Source organism: Phaenicophaeus curvirostris, chromosome 1 (assembly GCF_032191515.1).
Source record: "Phaenicophaeus curvirostris isolate KB17595 chromosome 1, BPBGC_Pcur_1.0, whole genome shotgun sequence".
NCBI classification, from domain to species: Eukaryota; Metazoa; Chordata; class Aves; order Cuculiformes; family Cuculidae; genus Phaenicophaeus; species Phaenicophaeus curvirostris.
The window spans coordinates 206,314,260-206,335,062 of record NC_091392.1 but is presented as its reverse complement, the minus strand read 5'-3'; the positions used below and the strand labels follow the sequence as shown (position 1 = coordinate 206,335,062).

The window sequence follows — 20,803 nt, the reverse complement described above, 5'->3', positions numbered from 1 at the left end:
TTCACAGAAAGGGTCATTGGGCACTGGCAGAGGCTGCCCAGGGAGGGGGTTGATTCACCTTCCCTGGAGGTGTTTAAGGCACGGGTGGATGAGGTGCTGAGGGACATGGTTTAGTGTTTGTTAGGAATGGTTGGACTCGATGATGCGGTGGGTCTCTTCCAACCTGGTGATTCTATAACATGCTGCCAAGCCTGGAGAAGGTAAACAACATTATATTCCCCTTCTGTAGGTAACAGTGCATCACTCTATCAGCACAGAGTGAGGTCAACATAGCAATGTCAGTTGACACCAATTATCTCCTCAGAGTCAGATCAGCTGAGTTCGCTCACACCCTGTGTGACTGGGCTTGTTCACAGCTGCTGGGAATAGAAAACTAGCAAACAACAAGTGCTAAGTGTGACCCTGCAACAGAAGTCATCAGATTGCTGCCAGAAGAGAGGTTGGGGAGTCACTGCTGATGGGCTAATGGTGCCCCAGTGCAGTCAGCAGCAGCCCCTGTCACCACAGAGTGGCATCCCCAGCAAGATGTAAAAACAGGCAGTGGTTCTTCCCACTACAACATGGCCAAGGGCATAATTGAGCTGAAGCAGGTGTCTCAGCAGCTCTGCCTGCCCCACAGATATTCACCCTTCACGATCCACATAGGGGAAGCCTCCTTAGGGTTGTAAGGAGCCAACAGTGACCTTGATTTTGCTCCATCAGTGCCTGCAAGGAGTAGGAAGCAGGATGGAGCTTTCCCAACCAGGCTAGCACTTGCCCAGCCTGACTAGTGGCCCAGCCTACAGCTGAAAAATACATCAGCCACAAGGTTGTGACGTTATTAAGAGAACAAGAGGTAGAATAAGTGTGCACCAGTGCAATTCCTTTGCTGCCATCCCTACTCTGCACCTTCACTGCTCCACCTTGTCAATAAGCTGAGCTGAATTGATACAGTAAATTCATCTAGGGCAGGATGAGAAAAAAAATGAGGGTTTGTAGTGCTGGGATATCAAGATGCACCTGCAGAACCAACAGGGAAATTAATGCATGTGTGTTAGGATGCTTAGTGACCCTATCGTAGTGCTCCTCTATGCAGGTAAAAAAATTTTTAAAAAAAAAAACAAAAAGGAAAAGAAAAAGAAAAAGGAACGTCACCACTAAACAGTAAAAAATATGTGCAAATTCAGTGTTGAGAGTTGAGCTGTTCTTTAATTATGCTTGCTGGCATGAAGACAGTATAGGTACCACTGCAACAGAGCATCAGCGCTTTAAAATGGAGCTCATGTAAAGCAGAGCTTAAATCACTGGTAAAGTAAAAGTTATAGAGTGGTTTGGGTTGGAACCTAACATAAGAAAGACATGGAATTCTTAGAACAGGTCCAGAGAAGGCCATGAAGATGATCAGAGGGCTGGAGCACCTCTGCTATGAGGACAGGCTGAGCGAGTTGGGGTTGTTGAGCCTGGAGAAGAGAAGGCTCCAAGGAGACCTTATAGGGACTTTCCAGTACATGAAGGGAGCTACAAGAAAGATGGGGAGGGACCTTTTACAAGGGTACGGAGTAATAGGATGAGGGGCACTCAGAAGACACTAGCACAGGTTGCCCAGGGAAGTTGTGGCTGCTCCCTCCCTCGAAGTGTTGTAGGCCAAGTTGGATGGGACCTTGGGCAGCCTGGGCCAGTGGGAGGTGTCCTTGTCCATGTCAGGGGGGTTGGAACTGGATGATCTTTTAAAGTCCCTTCCAACCCAAACCATTCCATGATTCTATGAGATAAATCAATTCATTATTCATTAAGGAATTGTGTCCCCCTGTGCACTAAAGATCTATGATACGAGTGGGACAGAGGGAGGCAATAACAAAGCATAAAAACAACCCACCCTTTAGTTTTAAAAAATGATACCAGTACCCACAGGAAGATTAAGAAATCTCCACAGCAGAACTTTCTGAACTGGAAACACGTGATGTGAATTTTTGGTTTGGGGGGAAGGCAAGGACAGGTATTTATTTTTAAACTAGCAGCTCTTCACCGTGGTTACTGTGCTTCAGCATGAGCTCCTGGGTCACCGCACATGTTCTTTGTAGCCAAGAGGGCCAGGAAACTCTGCAGACACTATTGAGTATTAGTCCTTCCTTTTTACTGAAGTTGGAAGAGAAACCACACATCTCACTAGTGATCCTTCATTCACCTTTGTACTCCACAAAAGCAGTTTCTCTTCCCTGTCTCTGACAGGTGCAGGATCTGCTGGGTTATAAACTGGCTGGATGGCCGGGCCCAAGAGTCTTGGTAAATGGAGTTAATTCCAGTCAGAGGCCGGTTGCAAGTGGTGTCCCCCTAGGCTCAGTGCGGGGGTCAGTTCTGTCCGATATCTTTATCAATGATCTGGATGAAGAGATTGCACGTAGCCTTCGTAAGCTCGCAGATGACACAAAGCTGGGAGGAAACGTTGATCTGCTTGAGGGTTTGGAGGCTCTACAGGGGAATCCTAACAGGTTGGAGCAGTGGGCTGAGGCCAATGGTATGAGGTTCAACAAAGCCAACTGCAGGCTCCTGCACTTGGGACACAACAACCCCAAGCAGCGCTACAGGCCTGGGGAAGAGTGGCTGGAAAACTGTCTGGCAAAGAAGGACCTGGGGATGTTGGTCAACAGCCGTCTCGGTATGAGCCAGCAGTGGCCCAAGTGGCCAAGAAGGTCAATGGCATCCTGGCCTGTATCAGAAACAGTGTGGCCAGCAGGAGCAGGGAGGTGATTGTGCCCCTGTACTCAGCATTGGTGAGGCTGCACCTCAAATACTGTGCTCAGCTTTGGGGCCCTTGCTAAAAGGATGTTGAGGGGTTGAAGGACATCCAAAGAAGGGCAACAAAGCTGGAGAAGGAGCTGGACAGCAAGCCTTGCAAGAGGCAGCTGAGGGAACCGGGGTTGTTAAGCCTGGAGAAAAGGTGGCTGAGGGGAGACCTTATCGCTGTCTACAATTGCCTGAAAGGAGCTTGTAGCGAGGTGGGTGTTGGTCTCTTCTCCCAAGAGACAGGTGATAGGACAAGAGGAAATGGCTTCAAGTTGCACCAGGGCAGGTTTAGATTAGACATCGGAAAAAATGTCTTCACTGAAATGGTTCTCAGGCACTGGCAGAAGCTGCCCAGGGAGGCAGTTGAGTCCCCGTTCCAGGAGATGTTTAACTGCTTCAGATGAACTGCTTCAGGATATGGACATGCATGGTTTGCTAGTGCACATGCATGGTCGGGCTTGAGGATCTGAAAGTTCTTTTCCAACTGAGTGACTCCATGATTCCTCCTGTGCCAGTTTCACATCAAAAAATGCCAGTCCTCACCTCCTTCGAGGTAGACGGCAATGTCAGGCATAGCTGCTAAGAATCAAAGCTGCAGCTTCACCTGGGCACAACTAAGCAGGAGCTGGAAGGGAGACTGAACACAGGTCTCCAAGACTAAGGTATCGCATAGAATCATAGAATAGTTTGGGTTGGAAGGGACCGTAAAGCCCATCTAGTTCCAACCCCCCTGCCATGGGCAGGGACACCTCCCACTAGATCAGGCTGCTCAAGGCTCCATCCAACCTGGCCTTCAACACCTCCAGGGATGGGGCAGCCACAACTTCCCTGGGCAAGCCGTGCCACTGCCTCACCACCCTCATGCTGAAGAAATTCTTCTTCCTGTCTAGTCTAAAACTGCCCCTCTCCAGTTTAAAGCCATTGCCCTTAGTCCCATTACTACACCACAAAGGGATCTCTATAAAATGCAGGCAAACTAGAAAACTGCTTCCCCTTACAAAACACCTTGCTATTCACATTAAAAAAAAAATTACAGAAGAAAAATGAAGGAAAAAACTTCCTCCTGCAACTTGCATTTACGGCAGCAAGAGATGCGATGGTGCCTTCTAGTACCTGAGAGCCCACTATGGAAGGAGGATTCAAATCAATGAAGTCATTGAATGAACAGTACATATCCACAGTGATTTTAATAGTACAATTTCTGAATCTTACACTGTCAGATCTGACATAAAAAGACCGTAGTTGATTTATTAGCTACAAATATAAATTATACCTGGATGTTCTGTTTGGGTTTTTTTTCAAGAATAAAAAAAAGTACCATGTGTTCAGTCTTTTAGAGTTAGAATCACAAGGGGAAAGATGATAATCTGCGAAAGCTGTCAAGAATACACAGACCATTTATACGCAACATGAAATAGCGAGTCATGAAAAATCAGACTCCTTCCTTCAAAACTGTTCAAACAATTGTCATCATCAATTGTACTAACAGACCATTTGTCTTCAGAGGCCTCAGAAGCCGGCAAGTTTTCCTCCATAACTTCACTCTCATTCCCACTGTCACACACAGAGCTTTCCAGAAACCTTTAATGGTCAGATTTGGTTTTTTCACATACACTGTTCCATCTATTTATTCTTTGACCTTTTCTTTCTGGTGAACTGCAAGCACTTCTTACTCCTCTTTAGTCTTAGTCTGCTGGAGCAAGCAATCCCTCCCCTTTTCTTACGTCATGTCAGTGGTTCAAGCACAACAACTAGATTTTGTCCTTTTTGCTGGCTTGTAGTCAGTAATGTCTACAGTTTGCGGTGGCCCCTCAGCTTTCTGCCGCACAATTATTGGGACTACCATGTCAAACACAGTTTCAAAGAGGTAGTCCACCTTGTATCCCGTTTTCGCACTGGTCTCAAAGCACATTTTCTCAGCTGCTGGCACATCCTTCTCATCTAGCATTTTGTATTTCAGTATCTTTTTATAGAGCGCAATCGCATCCTCTGCACGGACTTGTTTTCGCACCTTTGAGCCAAAGCTGGCAATAGATTTCTCAGGTCTATTTTCATCCGGTGGTAAAGCACAGTCATCAGTGAGGTCAACTTTATTTCCAACAATAGCAAAAATGCAGTCAGCACTTGCACTGTCTGTCAGTGCCAAGAATCTTTCTTCCAGCTCTGTCAGGCTTTGGAGGCTGTTCACATCATACGTGAGAATCACAGCAGCTGCTCCTCTGCAGTACATAGACCCGAGGCCATGGAACTGCTCCCGTCCTGGCAAAGGTTTAAACACAACAAGTTAGTCTGCTGGAAGCTACGTTATTAACCAAGTAAAAGAATTTAAGCAATTTTAAGCCAATTTCACAAGTTTGGATGGTGTGGTGAAGGGAAAAACATATTATTTCTAGCATTTTCAGATTTTTTCCCTTCTGCTTTTCCTTAGGAGTTCAACAGCACCACAGAACAGCTCAGCTTGCTGCTTTCTCAGTTTCAGAAGAGGGAATCTCTACAGATGAGTGACCAAGCAAGTGTGACACTGCATTCACAGTTGCAGAAAGCAAAAAAAAATTTTTTTATTAAATCGCATACTAGTTTATGTCACATCCACAGATGGTTTAACAACTTATAAACAGAAAATAAAATCTACTGCTTGAAATTCAGTTAGGAGTTATCATTCCTATAAATTCAGTACACACTTTCAAGTACATCCAGTTCAGAAATCTCAATCAAAGTCAGTAATCCACTCCTTCCTACGGTTTGAAGGATTTTGTAAGCAATTTAGCCCTATGATACATTGCATTTACAGGAAGACACTTGCTGTCTTTAAGGCTGCCATCTAGAGCCTGTATCGATACACATAGATAGATATAAGGATGAAATTTTTTACTACAAAGTTCACTATGAATTCTTCGCCTGAATCGGTTGCCAGAGAAGTTGAGGATGCCCCATCATTCCAAGTGTTCAAGGCCAGGCTCAACAAGGCTTCAAGTAACCTGATCTAGTGGAAGGTGTCCCTACCCTGCAGTGGGGTTGGAACAATATTTTCTCTAGGGTCTCTTCCAATCCAACCCATTCTATAAGTCTACAAAGCAGGTAGAGATGCTCAGAAGTACGCAAAACTTTTGCATGAGGAAAAAACTAGGGGATCTCTCAGGCTGGTGAATAACTGGAAAAGGGTATGAAAGGATGTCTGTAAATTCAGGCGCAATACTAAGAAAGTTAACTAGAAACAACTTTTTACCCCTCCTCATAAATGCAGGAAATGAGGATTTTCCATCAAAACAATCACGTAGGTAGTTCAAATACTTTCCTACGCAGTGAAAACAGGCAATAAGTGTTATAAGACATTGCAGAGGTCAAGCGTTCAATGAATGGTGTTCAGAAAAGCATAAGGCAAAGTTTATGAAGAACTGTTTCTGTGCAGTTTTGTATAATCTCTGATGTGTTTTCCTCCAGCAAGAGATTCTTTAACCAATAACTTGGAAGGTAGAAAAAAAACGGGGGTAAAGAATAGATAAACCCTTGGTTTTGTACATTAAGTAAGGGCAAGGGAGATGGGGGTTCAGGGGAGGGAGCAGGCCAGTGCTCTCATACTTTTTCCTCCAATCACTTTCAAAGTTGTGGTTTCAGTCACACTGCAAGTGAGTTTTCAAGAGTCTCCAGTTTTTCAGTAGGAGTTTGTGCTGTGACCTATTTTGTTTTTATCTGACTCCTGATTATACTGCGGTCTGGAAACCACAATGGAACATACATCCTCCCCCACTCCTCCACTTCAGACGCCTAAAACATAAAATCCAGTCCCCAAAATCATTTGCTACAGCAACCGAGCACTAGAACAATCCTATGACTTGTTTTATGGAATTTGTATGCTAATCTAATCTTGCACAGCATAATATAAACCATGATATTTTTCCACTCCAGCTACAAACTGGCTACTTCTACAACTAATATATTGTTGAAAAGAGGAAAGAAAGAGTAAGAAAAATTTCGCTTGCATAAGGGATTAATTATGTCAGAGGAATTATGGATAGTTTCTCTCACGCACCCACACAGCACAATCTACGTGCAGAAAAAATTGCACAATTTCTTTTTGCAGCGCAATTTCCTTGTACAGACCACTTCTAGCACTTAAGGGCTGGAACAATCCAAGATGTGGAAATCCCCCAAAACTACTTCAAGTATTTAAACTAATATCTTACCTCTGCCCCAGGGTGTCAGGAAAAAGAATATCAGACATTACAGTGAAAAACTTATTGCATTAAAAGAATGCCCCCCTTCTTACAGCCAGTTATTGCTTTCTCTGGGCTTGTCTGCTCCCACGATAACCCTGCATCTTTTTTACAAGTTAGATAAAGTAAATGGAAAACGATGAATCCAAGAAGTAAAAAATTCCACCCTGTCAAAAAATAAGGTAACAGGGAAGAGTGACAGAACGAGCAAAGTATTTTGGTCTGTACTGGGACCAGTGCTGTTTAATATCTTCATCAACGATACAGACAGCGAGACTGAGGGCACCCTCAGCAAGTTTGCAGATGACACCAAGCTGAGTGGTGCAGTTGCCACATCAGAAGGACGGGACGTCATCCAGAGGGACCTAGACAGGCTGGAGAAGTGGGGCTGTGAGAACATCATGAGGTTCAACAAGGCCAAGTGTAAGGTCCTACACTAGGGTTGGGGCAATCCCCATTTTTGGTACATGATGGAGGATGATGCGATTGAGAGCAGCCCTGCAGAGGTGGACTTGGGGGTGCCGGTTAATGAGAAGCTCGATATGAGCCAGCAATGTGCGCTCACAGCCCAGAAGGTCAATCATATACTGGGCTGGATCAAAAGAAGTGTGGCCAGCAGGTCAAGGGACAGGTGCATATATAATACCCAATACAGTGGAAGCCCAACTAACTTCTGCCTCTCTATTCCTCTCCTGTGAGACCTCATCTGGAGTATTGTGCCCAGTTCTGGAATCCTCAACAGAAGAAGGATATGGAGCTGTTTAAATGGGTCCAGAGGAGGCCACAAAGATGATCAGAGGGCTGGAGCACCTCTCATACGAGGACAGACTGAGAGTTGAGGTTGTTGAGCCTGGAGAAGAGAAGGCTCCAAGGAGACCTTCTAGCGACCTTCCAGTACCTGAAGAGGACCTCCAAGAAAGTTGGGGAGGGACTGCTAACAAAGGCGTGTAGTGATAGGACTAGGGGGAATGGGTATAAACTGGAGAGGGACAGATTTAGACTAAGGAGTAATTTCTTCACAATGAAGGTGGTGAAACACTGGCACAGGCTGCCCAGGGAAGTTGTGGCTGCCCTATCCCTGGAGGTAGAATCATAGAATCACTAAGTTGGAAAGGACCCACTGGATCATCGAGTCCAACCATTCTTATCAATCACTAAACCATGCAAAGGTGTTCAAGGCCAGGTTGGTTGGGGCCTTGGGCAGCCTGATCTAGTGCGACGTGTTCCTGCCCATCACAGAGGGGTTGGACGTAGATGATCTTTGAGGTTCCATCCAACCCAAACTATTCTATTTGCAATCAATGGAATTGCAAGAACCAAATCATCCACAAAGGCACAACATTAGGGAAATTTCTTAAACTCAAGTGACTAAAACCTAATTTCCATTTTTCTTCTCATCTTTATGTTTTGTCACATTTGAAGCAGGTTGACCACCCTACAGACATATCACTGCCTGCAGCACCATTAGCTTTTCAGACATTCTTTGAGCAAATATACAAAGTCTTGTTGAAGACTTCACCCACCCAGAAGCAGCACAGCCAACAAGCATTTTCAAAGTCCTATGATGGTTGTCACAAGCAAATCAAAGATTTTTGAGCCAAATGGACCTCAGTACCATAAAGTTCACAAGAAACCCAAGAGAGGAAAAGAAAGGAAAGGCAGACCTTGCAAGATGCCATCCTGATAAATAAGCCAAGCTTGATTTAAACTTTGCCGAGGCTTGAACTTAAGGCTTAGGCTTTGGTCTTGCCAGCCTCCTACATCACCCCAACCTCTCTGCTGGAAGGCAGCAGACCACGTGAATGCTTTTCTCTAGATGTGACCACAGCCTGAGTGAGTAACCCTCTCCCTGCCCAGCTCCCAGTCATGGGATCCACTGACAGCAGCAGTACCAGACACTGCCCTCGTCTCCTCCTTGGGGCTTTCCTCCTGTCTTCCATCCCTGGGGTGGTATCCAAAGTAGCTTGTGAAGTTGCTGTTAATGTTTGAGAGCAAAATATTTCCTCCAGCCAGATTTGAACATTCCACCATCTATCACCTCTTCAAAGGCTTTCACCACAACTTAAGTAGCATAAATTCCCACACACACATTCTTTCAAGGAATCCTTTAGTGGAAGAACAAGTTTTAACCTTCTCAGTGTTGAGCATGCACCAGAATGCAAAACTGGCTGTTTCATTAAGTCTTGAGGGAATAAAACACCACAAATACTAAAGTGTTAAAAAGGTCTTCCAGAAAGTACTGAAAAAAAGTACTATCGTTACTCTGATATCACAGTCTGAGCGGGGTCCCCCGAGATCCTAAAGTAAAAATGTAGTATGGAAAAGTACCTAAAGGTGAGCAATAAATAGAAACACACTAACACTACATTAAAAATGAACAAGAGTACAACATTGTCCAGAAAGTTTTCTTCATAAACCACATATCTTCCAAGGATTTCCACTATAACTCAAGCAGGACAGTAATCTGAACAGTAAGAGGAATTAACACAAGGTATCAGCCAAGTCTTGTCTTTCAAAATACAGAGGCTTGTAGGGTCTAGGGGCAATGGATATAGACTAGACAGGGGCAGATTTACACTAGATATAAGGAAGAACTTCTTCACCATGAGAATGGTGAGACACTGGCACAGGTTGCCCCATCCCTGGAGGTGTTCAAGGCTGGGCTGGATGGGGTCTTGGGCAGCCTGATCTAGTGGGAGGTGTCCCTCCCCGTGGCAGGGGTTTGGAACTAGATGATCTTTAAGGTCCCTTCCAACCTAACCTATTCCATGCCTCTAAATTACACTTCTCCATTATAAGAATGGATGAACTCGAGTGTACATGAAGAGAGACAGGAACTGTGCCCTAAGGAAACAGCCTAAATGGGAAAGAAAAGAGAAAGCGTGACACCCATGACAGCACAGAAATCACCACCAGAAAAAAACGAGTTAAGGATTCAGCTGCAGTGGATGATGGTTCAAAGGGTGACCTCGATGATCTTGAGTTACCTCAACACTCTTGAGTTACCTCAACGGGAGCAACCGCGTGATCACAACTGCAGACAAAAAAGCTCCTTTTTAAGGAACAGCATTTCCTTGTGTTTGCAGACAAAGCAGTAAAGTTATGACCCTTTAAAGGACACAGGGGAAACAATTTTGCTAGGAACTGAGACTTCAGTTTATGCACGCATGCTGAGATACATACTGACTGTCAAAGGATGAACAATAAAGGTCCCTAGAGCTTCTGAAAAATTCCCCTGCCTACATCTGAGTCAGATTGCAAAGTTTTGACACTGATGAAGTCTGGGTTCTTCACTACCTTGTTCAAGACTGATATTTACTTCTTCTAGGTGGCTTTATCGCTTTTCCTTTGAAGTAAGGAGCTTTATTAAATACCTGACTATGCCTGTGGTTACTTGAGGATAAAAATAAAGCTCTCCATCCCAAAGGATTATCGTGGAGGACAGAAGTAGGAATTAGTGGAAACAAATGAGTTACAAAGCACTGGAGAGGCCAATTTTTACATATCCAGGAGCTGTCTGAATACATTCTTTCTCGATCCATTAGAAAAATGGCAACATTTGGTTTTCGTCCAAGACAAAATTTCCCATAGAAGTCTCTGGGAGGGGAAGGAAAAAAAAAAACCCAACCACTTAAACAATTACGGTCAAGCAACTAGAAAATTCATTTATGCCCCACCTTCACCTAGGATTATACATTCATAATGCTGCGTTATAGAATATACTCGTGTATATTGAATTCCAGAATGCAACAGGCCTCTAGCTCTACCAAAAATCAAGATTACTTCTTTTATTTTGTTTATACTTATTACTTAGATATGAATCAACATTCTAGGCATGACCTGTGTCCTGTTTCAGAAGCTGCTATTTAAGTTATTAAAATTAGATACGGATGTCTTGGCCAAAGCAGAACATAACATAAACAAAGGAAAATACTAATCTTAATACCCAAAGGGCTTCGCTTTCATATTTTAAAGTAGAACACCTACACATGGGAGAAGAAAATAACAGTCACTTAACAGGGTCAAGTGAACAGTGAACAAAGAAAAATTCTTTAATACAGCTTTCCAAAGAAAATACATGAAAAACAGTCAGTCAAGAAAGTGGGCTCAATGTAATATAAGATTGGGACAAGCCTACTTCATTCCTAAACACATCCTACTCACAATTGCCAAGTCAGGTATCTCTATCTTATAATAAAAGAAGATTAATAACAACAAAAAAAACCCCACACCTCTTGCCTCAAATCTATGTATTTGACTTAATGAAAGACTCCGATTTCCAAGACCCTACAAACAACCCCACTCTACAAACATGAATCATACATAAAAAAGCCCTTCTGCAAAGAAGCAGTTCAGTGTGAGCAAGACAGCCACGTGAGGAGGAGCAATCATTCACTTCTTTTAGGCAAACAGCTCTGTCCTTCAGTCAGCTTTAATTATCGTACTACGAATATCAAACCCCTGCTAACCTGGACACAAAAATCGATCACTACAAAGACTAGAACATATCCCCCGCATAACCATTACCTATGAATTACTTAAATCCCCTCAGATTTGGTCTCAGACAACAGGGATTATTCAAAAACAGTTTTAAAATAAACACAAACAATTAGCATACAGTCATAGAATGGTTTGGGTTGGAAGGAACCTTAAATATCACCCAGTTCCAACCCTCCTGCCATGGGCAGGGACACGTCCCACCAGACCAGGCTGCTCAAGTTTTTAAAGAGCACAAAAACAAACTACAAAAAAACCCCCCACTAGACCCTTTACCCTGTATGAGGCTTTGCTTTTTGCTTGTTTTAATATAAAGGCAGCATATGAATTCAATTCTGTGAGTTGTAACCACCACTCGTACAACTGGGAAAGGAATCTGTTCAGAATCTTTGTAAACAAAAAGAATCGCTATAAGGCATCTGAAATAAAGAAAAAGGAGGTGTTTATTTACTGGAAGTGGAAATTCCTCTATACTCTATACTGAAGAACAGTTATACATTTAATGGAAAAATAGCTATATTCAGATTTCCTTTAGTCTGCTTCATTCCCCTCCCCGTTATATATAATAACAAAACTAAAAATAACAGATACCATAGATTAGGTTTGCAGGACATGTTTCAGCACGATCAAAAAATATTTAGTATGTAAAATATTATGGCTTAAAACTCCAGCCACTTCACCTCCCTTGTGAAAGATGAGTCTTCCCTTAAAGGGATTAATAGCTTTGCTAATAGAAATGCTTTATCTGTTTTTTTTTCAGATTCAAGCTTATTGCTAGTTTACAGCATTTTCAAAAGCAAATTCACCACAGCCATCTAAAACAAATGACAGCAGCAACTACTATTAATATGCTTGTTCTTTATGGTTCTCATCAGTAAAAAATACCCATAAATCTATTTTGGCTGTGTTTCCTTTTTTAATTGTTTGCTATACACACCCAGAGCAATGATACCACAACCTATTCTAGGCATAAAGAAGAATTTCTCCACCATGAGTGTGGTGAGGCACTGGCACAGGTTGCCCAGGGAAGTTATGGCTGCCCCATCCCTGGAGGTGTTCAAGGCCAGGTTGGATGGGCCTTGGACATTTTGATCTAGTGGGAGGTGTCCCAGCCCATGGCATGGGGTTGGAACTGGATAGTCTTTAAGGTCCCTTCCAATCCAAACCATTCGACGATTCTATGAAAGACGTTCACTTCAATAAGCTTTTTATTGTTAGGACAGATAGCACACTGAGAAGTTATCACATGCCAAACTCCAAAAGATGTGGTTAGCAGTCTATAGGATCATCTTAGATGACTACTTCCTGCGTATGTTGTTCTTCAGCACAAGGGCACACAGGAAAACCGGTTTAATAAAAGTAATGAAACAGAAAATACTGAAAAGTTTACTACACAGCTAATTTCATATCCTCCAACAAGGTTATCTCTCTAGGCACCTGTTGGTACAAGCTTCAAAATAAACGTCTACTCACAACATTTTTCTGATGTTCCGAAGAAATTACTGAAAAGAAATATAGCTTCAACTCGCAGCACACCTTTAAAGAACCCACAACTGAAACGTGGGTAAAAAATTGCTATGCTTTTTGACAGTTAACAGCGTGATAAGTTTATGGAGAAATGCGCTTTTAAGTAAAAGTTTCACTTTCTAAAGGCAGCAGATGCCTAGCAGGTTACACTGGTGCAGATGAACCCGTTGCTACATCCAAAAAAGCTGAGTACTGCAGATGAAACCCTCCCACCCACATCTCAATTATAATGTCCCTCAGTCATCTTGTGAAATCTGGTATTATTCAGTCATGAACTAGTTTAGATATTCCAATACACTTTTTCTAATGCAGCCTTGAAAAGCAGTTTGTTAATTGTTATTCCACAACTGGCAGTGAATGCTTACATTACTGGTTCTCAAAGATGGGTCTATGGGACAAACCCACGGGTAGAGGAGATCAACTTAACAACCGAGAGAAGGGAGCAGGGAATCACAGAGCAAGGCCAAAGATTAAGTGTAATCCTTTCTCCTCATTTGAGCCTGATCTCCTGTGTAATGAATTAGTTAAATTCCAATCAGATTTTGTCTCGTGACTGAGGATTTTATATCTTACAGAGCAACCAAAGAAAGAGAAGTTAATATCCCACAAATTAGTTTCCCACGTTTCAGCTTTCAGACTGTAAATTTTGGTAGACTTTCACTTTCATTATGTATCCTCTTTAAAAAAAAAAAAAAAGAAGGACTTCATACAAGGACATGTAGTGATAGGACTAGGGGCAATGGGGATAAACTGGAGACAGACAAGTTTAGGCTAGGCATAAGGAAAAATTCCTTCACCATGAGGGTGGTGAGGCACTGGCACAGGTTGCCCAGGGAAGTTGCAGCTGCCCCATCCCTGGAGGTGTTCAAGGGCAGGTTGGATGGGGTCCTGGACAGCCTGATCCAGTGGGAGGTGTCCCTGCCCATGGTAGGTGGGTTGGAACTGGATGATCTTTAAGGTTCCTTCCAACCCAAACTACTCTACAATTCTATGAAAAGGAAAAATCCCACCATACACACCCCAAAAGACCCCCAAACAAATGAAAACAACAGAAAACCCCTACTTTCCTCTCTAAGAGGTGTCCTTCTATGTCTTAACCCCCTTCTTGTTAGGCCAGAGAAATCAATATTTTTTTCATATTCAGGCTCTTTGCCTCTGGCAGATTCCTCTAAAATGTTAACCACCCTTGGAGCTCTTTTCTCCAACCCTTCCACGTTATTCTACAACCAAGACTGTAAAGGAGATTCACTGAATCCATGAAGTTAGTTAAATTCTTCACAACTTCCATCCCTCCTAACACTAGGTATACTTTTCAGAACAGCTCCTAGGCTTTGGGACTCCACAAGGTATCAAAAGCTGTCTGTCATCTTCTACCAACTCAGTGGACCTTGCAAAACACATGTTGCTGCCCCAATGAATCTAGCTTAACCTGTTAAGTTACCAGCACTTCACACCATTAGTCTGTCTTCATTTGCAGACTTACAATTGTGTTTAGTCTGCATATTTCTAGTTGCAATCATCTTTTTATAAAGAAACTTAAAAACTCAGTGTCTTCGGGCTAAATGCATGTTTATGGTAACTCTTCACCAGGCAAAGAGCTGCACAACTTCTACGTAAAGGAGAAGAAATACTATCAGAGAAGATCTCCATTATCTACCAGGTTTAGCCCATGAACTAACTTCAGCTTTTCTGGGACAAAAGAGTATCTGAGATTTATTCTGTTGCATAAATACAAAGTTATTCTTCTTGCTGGCAAGACTAAATCAAAACTTACCATTGTAATAATGAAAATAAGCCTAAGTTTCTAAACTCACAAGAACTCTAATTTCAAAGTCAAAGTTGCCATAGAAACACCAATTTCACTCCACCGATTTGCTTTCTACCCAAAGTTTTAAATGTAATCATATTATTTCAAGTAACACAAAACATGATTTAGAAAAAAAGCTCCCAGCACACCACCTAGCATGATTTTGCCAAAAAAACTTTGGCTAGATCTAAAAAATAAACCAAAACCACCACCAAACGTAATTGCAGCTAAGGATCCCATTGACGCCTCTACAACCCTGAATAATGTTTTAATTTAGATAAGACTAGGTAAAACTTACATTTTCAAACCACCCGTTTTGTTTAGGCCTCTGATCTACAATGTTTATTTTTACGTGAAGAAAACGGGACCAGAACTTTCAAGCAATTCATGTATTTTTCGGCTGTATGGAAGCTTAGTGCCTTGTAAAAGAACAGAATTGACCTTAGCCCCACCAGTCCAGCAACCGTACCTTGAATAAATCTACAACACAAACTAAAAAACAATACCAGTATTTATCTTTTTTCCCCCTCTGAAACTTCACAGTTGTGTAGGAAGAATCATAGAATGGCTTGGGTTGGAAGTGACCTTAAAGATCATCCAGTTCCAAACCCCTTTTCATGGACAGGGTCACCCTCCCCTGGATCAGGTTGCTCAAAGCCCCATCCAACCTGGCCTTGAACACCTCCAGGGATGGAGCATCCACGACTTCTCTCGGCAACCTGTTCCAGTGCCTAACCACCCTCACCATCAAAAAATCTCTTCCTAATATCTAATCTAAAATATACCCTGTCTGGCAAAAAAAAAAATGAAGGCATGCCAGACTTATAAGACATGATCATCCTGTGCTTGAGTGAATGCTCCACCAGAACTCCAGCTGAAATCTAGCACCAACACCATCTCTCCTGAAAAGAAAACACAGCAGAGTGCTTGCGAGTTAAATTTATGAAGCTTCTGGATGCCTGTACTGAAATGGAGCCGGAGTGCAAGGATGAATTTAGAACTTAGATTCCAAGTAAAACACAAGCATGGATGTGAAAGTCTTCTGAAGCTTTGTGTTTAAAAGACAATTTTAAACCGCTGCTTCAAGAGAAGTGGTCTTTTGGCAGATGATCATCTTAAAGAAAAGTAAGATTGGAAAAAACTACAAGGAGGGGAAAAGCCCTTCAGATTTACTTTGGAAGAGATCTGCAGGAAGCAATAGCACTGAACACTTACGTGCAGCAGCAGAGCTTGATGGTCAAATACTGCTCAGTGGTAGATAACAAAGAAGCCAGTTACAGGACAGGGCTGTAAAACCACCCTGTCCGCGTAAGACACTTGCCTTTTGGGTTGTGTAAGAAGCCTTTTGGTCATAATACCCACCAGAATACCAATCCAGCTCCTCCAAGAAGAGTCCCTCTTACAGGAAAGCAATTCATTTTCCACAGCATGAGTTCTAAAAGCAGCTTGCTTTTCTTTCCAGTACCTGAAAATTAATACTTCTTCCTTAAATTTACAATTCTTTTCCACAGAAGATCCCATTTCTCTATGCAGCTGCAAAGCTGAGGCTGTTACGAGGTCCTTATCCTCAGAGTCACTCAGAAAGATCTTCAAAGGCCACACTCCCTCCCAAAGTTTGCTTTTCAAACTGAGAAGCAGGTCCTTAGCTCAGGCAGGAATGCAGGGCCAAGTGTATTTTAGCACAGTTTGACTGGTGCTGTGAGGCCGGGAGGTCACTCCGCACACACTGGTTATTTTGTGTTGCTCAATAAGGAACAGGCAAGTTAACTTGGACTCCAGTTCACTCAAGCAAACATTGATACAGGCGTGGGATTTTTAAAACTTAAAATAAATAAATCCAGAGATGCGTAGGGTTAATTGAGACTGCCTTCCTAACTGCGCGTCAATAAGCACTCTGAAATGCTACCACTGCTCAAGCATTCCTGCCAGCTCTCAATAAAGAGTCAGCAAGTTAGCATCTGCCCAATCCTTCAGAGACAAGAAATGCTTCCTGTTTTTCTTCATTTTTATTCCTGTTTTAAGTTTACTTAGAGTCAACATCCTCATTAGTTATTTGGCTTTTGCCTTATATGTCTTAACAACTTTCCTTTTTTTATTTTTCTTAAATCAGAATACCCTGTAGGACTTTTTGCAGAAGGGTAACTACACGCATATCAAGTCAATCTATATAATATCCCATACCATTATTTGAGAGAGGAAATACCATGAACCTAATAAACATCTTAAGGACAGCGACATTTCGAGAAGAAAAATAGTTCATTGTTATTGACTGCAGATCCCCTTTGGATTGGGTTTTCTATCCAACTATTAATAAAATCAAATGGTATAATGTATTAAAAACATTCTTTTTCCATAGAAAGCCAACTGTATCCTGGGCTGCATCAAAAATAGCATGGTCAGCAGGGCAAGGGAGGTGATTGTGCCCCTCTACTCCTCTCTTGTGAGACCTCACCTGGAGTCTTGTGTCCAGTTCTGGGATCCTCAACAGAAGAAGGATATGGAGCTGCTGTTGGAACGGGTCCAGAGGAGGACTACAAAGATGACCGGAGGGCTGGAGCATCTCCCATGCGAGAACAGACTGAGAGAGTTGGGGTTGTTCAGCCTGGAGAAGAGAAGGCTCCCAGGAGACCTTAGAGCAACCTTTCAGTACCTGAAGGGGGACTCCAAGAAGGCTGGAGAGGGACTGTTTACAAAAGCTTGTAGTGATAGGACACTAGGGGCAAAGGGTATAATCTAGAGAAGGGCAGATTTAGACTAGACAGAAGGAGGAATTTCTTCACCATGAGGGTGGTGAGGCACTGGAACAGGTTTCCCAGGGAAGTTGTGGCTGCTTCATCCCTGCATGTGTTCAAGGCCAGGTTGGATGGGGCCTTATAGCAGGAGATTCATAAACACATCTGATTATTTACTTCCCTTTAAAAACCGATGTTAAGAATCTCCCTTCTAAATTTGCTTTTTTCCACACCCAAGTTGGTTAGTAGAATCAGGAAATCTTGTATGCTTCCTGAGTTGATTGTCCTAATGGACGCAATCCTGGATCTCCTGTAGTGAAGGATGTCATGTTGTAAATCTATTCAAATTAAGAGCAAAAAAACTCATTTCCTTTGACCATCTCTGCGCTCAGCAGTACTGTGTGCATAAGTTAAGTTTAAACCACCAAATTCAAATCTCATTCCTAGTCCTATCTTCAGATGCTGCATATGAAGTTATAGTTAATATGATAGGTGCAGGAAAAGGAATTTATGCCTTTTGATCAATCCCAGGATGTTCTACCCAGTGCTCACCTAGAAGAAAGCACATCAGTCAGATTTGGGAGAGAAAATGATTCGTTCCATTCTATAATTTTTAATGGCTTCAGATGTATCCACCACAGACTCAGCATCTTTCTTGACAGAGACCCAAACAAAGGTTATTTGTTCAGATGTTTTGCAATAGTGCAATGTGACTTAAGACATGGAATCACCAAGGTAACTCTCAGTTCAACCCCTGAAACGTCGCCACAGGAAAAATCACTTGGAAGCTCACATGGCTAGTGGCTTCAACACAAGACAGTAACAGTGGTGAAACAAACAACTCATCTACGACATGAGATGTGGTTGCAGTGTGAAGTAAAGATACTTAAACTGGCCTAAGTATTCGCAACAACTCAGCCAAGGTACTGTGAAGCTGGCTATGAGACTCCCTGGTTTTGACATTTGTGCACCACAGCGTGTATGTGAGATGAAACATCAAAAGCACTCGCCATACATGAGTGCTCAAAGAAGTAATTGTAAAACCATACAGATAACAGCTAACTACCTGCCCTGTACTTGCATTCCATGCACCATCACCTTCCTTCTGAAGGAAAGGGGGAAAGCTCATTGCATAGTCTATAGAAAAAGTCACCACTTCACATCTAATGAGGCTTCCTGCTGCTCCCTGCAACACGGTTTACCGAGCTAGAGACAGAACTACTGGGGAAACAAGTACTCTGGCTCATCCTTTCCCTGTGTTTTCCCCCTCACGCCCAAACTTTTCAATCACAGAATGATTCGAGTTGGAAGGGACCCACAGGGATCATCAAATCCAACTCATGCCTGCATGGGACAACCCCAAAATTTACACCATATGTCTGAGGGCATTGCCCAAATGATTCTTGAACGTTGTTGGGCTTGGCATCATGACTGCTTCCCTGCTTTCCAGTGCTCCACCACCCTCTTTCCTAATATCTAACCTAAATCTCCTCTGGCACATCTTCCCGATGTTCCCTCAAGTCCTATCATTGGTCACCAGAGGGAAGAAATCAGTGCCTGCTCCTCTTCCTTTTAAGGAAGCAGTGAACTGCTATGAGGTTCTCCCTCAGTCTCCTCTCCATCAGGCTGAAGAGACCAAGCAACTTCAGCTGCCCAAGGTCCCATCCAACCTGGCCTTCAACACCTCCAGGGATGGAGCAGCCACAACTTCCCTCGGGAACCCATCCAGTGCCTCACCACTGTCATAGTGAACAATTTCTTCCTAATGTCTAATCTAAATCTTTCCCCTTCCAATTTAAAGCCATTCCCTTTCATCCTATCACTACAAGCCTTTGTGAAAAGTCCCTCCTCAGCTTTCTTGGACACCCCTTTCAGGTACTGGAAGGTTGCTCTAAGGTCTCCTCAGAGCCTTCTCTTCTCCAGGCTGAATAACCTCAACTCTCTCAGCCTGTCCTAGTACAAGAGGTGCTCCAGACCTGTGATCACCCTCGTAGCGCTCCTGACCAATTCCAAGAGCTCCATATCCTACTTACATTGGGGATTCCAAAACTGGGCATGATACTTGAGATGAGGTCTAACAAGAGGGAATAGAGGGGCAGAATCCTCTTCCTTGACCTGCTGCCCACGCTTCTTCTGATGCGGCCCAGGATACGCTTGGCCTTCTGGGCTACTAGGAGACCTATTTCACTAAAGCAAATAATCCAATTCTTGGACGCCCTTCTGAAATTTTCTATGATTTCTCCCACACGCTCCCTTATCCACCATGAAGATGCATTTCCACGTCTGGAATTTTTGTCTGTAGCATTTACATAGTTTAACTAACCATTTCTCTCATTCATGCCTACCTCTCTCATATTTTTAATATTGTTACAAAGCAGAGAGTGGAGAGTCAACGTTTCAGCTTTCAAGTCAATTTTGACAGATATTTGGAAAACACACCTCTTCCTTCACTAAGCAGGGAAGGAAAGATGCAAGGCACAGACTCTTCATTATGAAAATTCTCAGTATTGCTAGGACCTGGGGCGTTAAAAAATGGATTTAAAATAGACTCATTCAGTCAATTAGAGGACTTTTCAAACTTTTGTATTAGCCAAAGCTGAGAAGCAAAATTTTCAGAGTAGAACAAGAACACAGGCCCTGCACCAAAGACTAGACAAAGCCTATATTTTGCTTTTCCCTTCCACTGTCCACTCAGATGCACTTGAAAATGGTCAATATTAGCCCCTCTGCCCCCTTTCACAGCAAGAGCGTCAAATTTAGGCCTCACTCCAGACTAAAAATAGAAAGCAAAGACAACCTCTTGTGTCTAGGCTAGACATAAGGAAGAATTTCTTCACCATGACGCTGGTGAGGCACTGGAACAGGTTGCCCAGAGAAGTTGTGGCTGCCCCATCCCTGGAGGTGTTGAAGGCCAGGTTGCATGGACCTTGGGTAGCCTGATCTAGTGGGGGGCTTGGAACTGGATGACCTTTGAGGTCCCTTCCAACCCAAACTATTCTATGATTCTATGTTACAGCAGCTGAGGTTCTACTAAGAACTCCAAAGTTGCTATTGTTCATCAAGCTGCAGTGCCGTGGCACGAGACTTCAGCCAGACGCAGACCCCAGCTCACTGATGAGAGTCTCTCACTGAACCATCAAGTAGTTTCCCACTTAGGTTAGAACAGCACAGTCACTTTCCACACTATTGTTAAATACCACATGCAAAGTGGGGATTTGACATGGGGGCCGAAATACAGAAGTTACTGCAGAGGTTCCACAACA

At 43.0% G+C, this 20,803-nt stretch overlaps 1 protein-coding gene across 1 annotated transcript in view; it reads right to left on the bottom strand.

Moving 5' to 3' along the window:
- Positions 1-3,931: 3,931 nt before the first annotated feature.
- RAB20 (RAB20, member RAS oncogene family) overlaps positions 3,932-20,803 on the bottom strand; it is a 28,216-nt gene continuing 11,344 nt past the window's right edge. The window contains exon 2 of the mRNA XM_069883549.1: positions 3,932-5,022. Within this exon, the coding sequence (XP_069739650.1) occupies positions 4,502-5,022 (521 nt within the window). The 3' untranslated portion in view covers positions 3,932-4,501. The remainder of the gene's footprint in view (positions 5,023-20,803) is intronic.